The sequence below is a fragment of the Gopherus evgoodei genome, unplaced genomic scaffold, assembly GCF_007399415.2.
Source record: "Gopherus evgoodei ecotype Sinaloan lineage unplaced genomic scaffold, rGopEvg1_v1.p scaffold_311_arrow_ctg1, whole genome shotgun sequence".
NCBI classification, from domain to species: domain Eukaryota; kingdom Metazoa; phylum Chordata; order Testudines; family Testudinidae; genus Gopherus; species Gopherus evgoodei.
In genome coordinates, this window is record NW_022059974.1 from 5,235 (window position 1) to 9,972 (window position 4,738).

Genomic DNA, 4,738 nt, shown 5'->3' on the forward strand with positions numbered 1-4,738 from the left:
ATGGATGGAGGTCGATATACCACCTGGCTAGAAATCCCCCCAGCGAAGCTCCATCCATGACCAGTTTTTACCCTCTTCCCCAGGACAAGTGTGGCTCTGTGGGAACAACATTGCCCAGACTGCTCTACCCGCATTCCCAAAGGGGGTATGTGCCATCGGGCAACTCGTCATAAAGGGAGGAGGGCTCTTTCACCACTGTCACCCCTTCTTCTCCTCACCATGCAAACGACGAACAGCCACCGCATGGGAGCGACTCAAGTCAGCCACCGAGATGGTCATAGGAGGGTACATACAGTTTAACCCCCTCTCATACAGTTATTAATCATCTTTCAACAAGTACAGTGTTTAACCCCACACTATCCTAGCCAACTACGCCGAGCAGAACCGTCTTCTGATCCAGACCATCCTACAGAAGGACTTTTGTGTCGCCTTGGAGGACCTCGATCCTCGCTTTAAAGGACAATGTTGCCTGCGCCTTCAGCCTGGGTGGAACAATGTCTCAGCCGTGGCTGACCAACTATCCTCCCTCGCCGTCCAGATTCGTAAAGAGCGTAAGCAGTGGGATTGGTGGCAAGCTCAGTGGTCCAGCTGGGGTTCAGGACCTGGGCTCAGTCCATCAAGCACTGGCTTATTACTGTGGCTATTGTTCTTGTGGCCTTTCTGTTGGGGATAGCAGTGGTCAAGCAGCTAATTCATAAGGTTGTGTCAGCCCTGCCTTTGCAGGTGAGGTATTCCTCCATCCCCTTGGACAGCAGCAAAACACCACCTCCATACTACGAAGACGATGACTTGTAAAACCTTTTTTTTTCTTTTTTTTTCCTTTTTTTTGGTCTTTGCATGGGACATCCCCCTCACAGCCCGTTCAGGTCGGCCAGGGGGGCATGTCCGTTACAGCTATTCCCCTATTCCATTTTGTTTCCCCAGACTCCATTTTGTTTTCTGTTCTCCTGTGGCCGCCCTTCCCTGGCTGTTAAGTTGTTTACCAGGGCCACTGCCCTTCTCAAAGGGAGGGCCCCTTAAGTTGTTTAACAAGAGCCATTGCCCTTCTCAAAGGGATGGCCACTTGTGCTGCATGCTAAGTGGGACCACTGCCCTTTTCAAAGGGTTAGTCCTGTTATCACCTCGTTGAACCTGGGCTTGGTGTAGGGTAGGCAATGTCCAGAGCTGCAAGGCCTATTGTGGTTTTAAGATCCTGGGCATGAGTCATAGTCTCATGTGCTCTTGAGTCACCTATTGCACAGGACTATGTCCAGGCATGTCTCTGGGCTTACCTTCAGTTTTTCCCCTGTGCCCCCTCCCCTGTGACAGAGGGAGCCTATCAGGATTACTGGTGGGAAACTGCCCAAGTTTGCCTTTAAAACCAGACATTTTTGAAACACACCTCAGAAAGGTTCCTGCATTGCTGCCTGGTCTGATCAGCCAGGGGTTCTGGGGGGTCCTTTCTCCGCTCTCATTTTATTTTTGAGCGTACCCCCGTTTTTGAAACCCCCCCCCACGAAGAACGAATTGCTACCTGAGAGATCTCCTGATTGTTGAGACTGTACCAAACCCTCCTTGCCTCTTCTGATGTTGCTGCTGCTTCTGCCTTTGCTGCTGCCTTGGGGACTGGTAAGAATCCCTCTGTAAAACTTTCTATACTTTTATTTTATTATTTTAGCTGCTGGCTCTGTTTCCCCAGCACACAGACTCAAGCTAAACCTTGGTCTGTGTCTTAAAACCTCTCTTAAACTATAGGGCTCTTTGCCACTGCTAAGCTCTGCTCCTGTGGGCTTTGCCTTGGGGCTCTCTGCTTTCAGCTGTATCCACCGCTGTAGCCACCATCCCTTGGCTTCCTTGGGAGCTGGGTCCTGGGTACATACCACTCTGCCCTCTGTAACCTCCCCATAGCATAAGGTGCACCATAGGTCTTGTTTTTTTTTTAATTTAATAAGTCATAGTTTGTTAAGATTGTAGAGCTTGTAAGTTTCTGTGATATTTGTTGTGTTGCCTAATTGTTGGTTAAGATAAGTTTAGAAAATCATTGCCTGGTTGTATTCTGTAGCTGCTTGTCATTTTATATAAGTTTGATTAAGTTAGGGGATAGATAAGGTTTTTACTATTTGAATTTGTCTTCCCACTGCCCCAGTCCCCCCCCCGAGCTCCCCAGTCACTCATTGCAGTCTCTCTGCTGTTTAAACTTGCAGCCTGTCTGCTCTCTGTGTCTCCCTGAGTTTAAATCTCCCTCTGTAGCGCCTCTATCTTTGGTTTCTGCTCCACCACGTGCTCCTCTTCCCCCATCCCCTAACCTCATTCCTCTACCACTGCCTTTCTCTCTCTCTCTCTCTCTCTCTCTCTCTCTCTCTCTTTTAATCCCTTCCCCCACGTGTTCACCCCGCTCCTACTGCTGCCAAACCTCAATTGTATTACTGAAGTCTAGCATAAAACCCCATTGGTTACCCTTTTTCTCTCTCACACACCTCACATTTTATATTTACACCACTGTGACACATTTTTACCTAGAGTTGTTGGTTATTTAACACATTTTACCCATAACTGTTAGTTGGTTATATGCTGCTGTGACACACCCTTTACCTAGAAATTGTTAGCTACCTGTTACATTTATACTTCAGTGTTAGTTGGTTACCAACTGTATTGTACCCCACTGTATTGTACCCCACTATTGAAACCCCCTATACTCTACTAAAAGAACTCCCTCCCCAATTGCCTACCTTAACAAACCCCATACCCCTCACTATTAAATTTTCCCTGTTTTTGCATTTTCTTAATAAAGTTTATTTTGCACCCCACCTGTGTGGTAATTGCTCCCCAAGATCCCATATACCTGCAGGCAGGGACAACAATCAAGACAATTCCCATCATTGTTTTCACTGGCCATGGAATGGGAGCTAGTGGCCAAGCAGTGTAACGGGTATTGTTTTCACACAGAATGAAAGTCTGATTTCTTTTGCACACACAATTTACACCCATTTACCTCCACATCTGGACCAGATTTTCTACTGGTGTAAATCACCCCAGCAGCATTGACATCAAGGGAGTTAATCTGGATTTGCTTTGGTGCAACTGACATCAGAATCAGACCCGGTTGTGTGCAAGCTGTCTGGTCATGGAAATCACTGACATTAATGAGCAGATACTAAGTAAGCAAACTTTTATTAGATAAAGACAGAAATGAATTATTGGTGAATTACCTACACCCAGTCAGTCTCCTCAGGGCAGCTTTCATCTCCTTGTTCCTCATGCTATAGATAATTGGATTCATGATAGGTGGCAATACAGAATAGAGAACAGCCATCACAAGATCGAGAGCAGATGGGGAGCTGGAGGTGGGTTTCAGGTAGGCAAAAATGGTAGTGCAAACAAACAAAGAGACCACAGTGAGATGAGGAAGGCAGGTGGATAGGGCCTTATGTCGACCCTGTTCAGAGGGGATTCTCAACACTGATTTGAAGATCTGAACATACGACACAGTGATAAAAATAAAACAGCCTAAGACTAAACACGAACTAAACACAAGAACCTCAACTTCGCTAAGATATGAATCAGAGCAGGCAAGCTTGAGTAGCTGAGGGATCTCACAGAAGAACTGATCCACCATGTTGCCTCCACAGAAGGTCAATGCAAACGTGTTCCCAGTGTGTAGTACAGAGTTGAGAATTCCACCAATCCAGGCACCAGCTACCATTTGGACACAAGCTCTGCTGTTCATCATTGTCTCATAGTGCAGTGGTTGGCAGATGGCAACATATCGGTCATATGCCATGGTGGTAAGAAGGGAAAAATCCGCTCCCACCAAGAAGACGAGGAATAAGACTTGAGCAATACATCCAGCATAGGAAATGGACTTGGTGTTCATGAGGGAGTTGGTCATGGATTTGGGGACAATGACAGAGATGGAGCCAAGGTCTAGGATGGACAGATTCATCAGGAAGAAGTACATGGGGGTGTGAAGGTTGTAGTCGAAGACTATAACAGTGAAGATAAGAATATTCCCCACCAGGGCTGCCAGGTAAATCACTAGAAACACCACAAAGTGCAAAATCTGCAACTCCCGAACTTCAGAGAATCCCAGGAGAAGGAACTCGGTCAAGGTGGTTTGGTTGGACATTTTCTTTCTCAGGACATTGTTTCATGTCTGCGGAGGGAGAGAAGAAAACAAGGGAAAACATCAGATCAGTAAAAATATCTCTCTTTTTGTGAAAACCACCTTAATTTCCTTGAGTCAGACCCTTAGCTTGTGAAGATTGGTGTAATATGGGAATGAGGATGGGGAAAACAGCCCCAGTGACTCCAGTGGAGTTACTCCTGATTTACACTGGGGTGAGAAAAATAGAATCAGCTCAATGGACTCCAGTGCAGTTACTCCTGATTTACACCAGTGTGATGGAGAGGAGAAATAGAAACAATTGCTTTTGAGGTTTTTGTATACTTCTGTTACCCAGAGGTAGGCGAACTCTGGATAACAGTGTATAAATGTTACTATCCTCAGTTTATCGAGGGGAATTGGGGGTCTGGTTGGCCATATTCTGCTGTCAGGGGAACTGCTGCAAATGTGGGGTAGTTTCACTACATGCCATGGAATTACTTCCACGTTATACTGCTTTAAACTGGAGCTGCATCTCACATGTAGGTGACTCAACCCAGTCATAATTATATGGTAAACTCGAGTTAGGAATACAGCCCAGGAGCTTTGATGCCCTGGCCGCCATTCTAGCCAGATTTCCAAGCTCACTGTGAGAGA

The 4,738-nt window shown here is 46.3% G+C and overlaps 1 protein-coding gene across 1 annotated transcript; it reads right to left on the reverse strand.

Moving 5' to 3' along the window:
• Nucleotides 1-2,888: 2,888 nt before the first annotated feature.
• LOC115640359 (olfactory receptor 14A16-like) lies at nt 2,889-4,525 on the reverse strand. Its single transcript, XM_030543093.1, has one exon. The coding sequence runs from the start codon at nt 4,103-4,105 to the stop codon at nt 3,185-3,187; it is 921 nt and encodes a 306-aa protein (XP_030398953.1). The 5' UTR covers nt 4,106-4,525; the 3' UTR covers nt 2,889-3,184.
• Between the last annotated feature and the right edge of the window lie 213 nt (nt 4,526-4,738).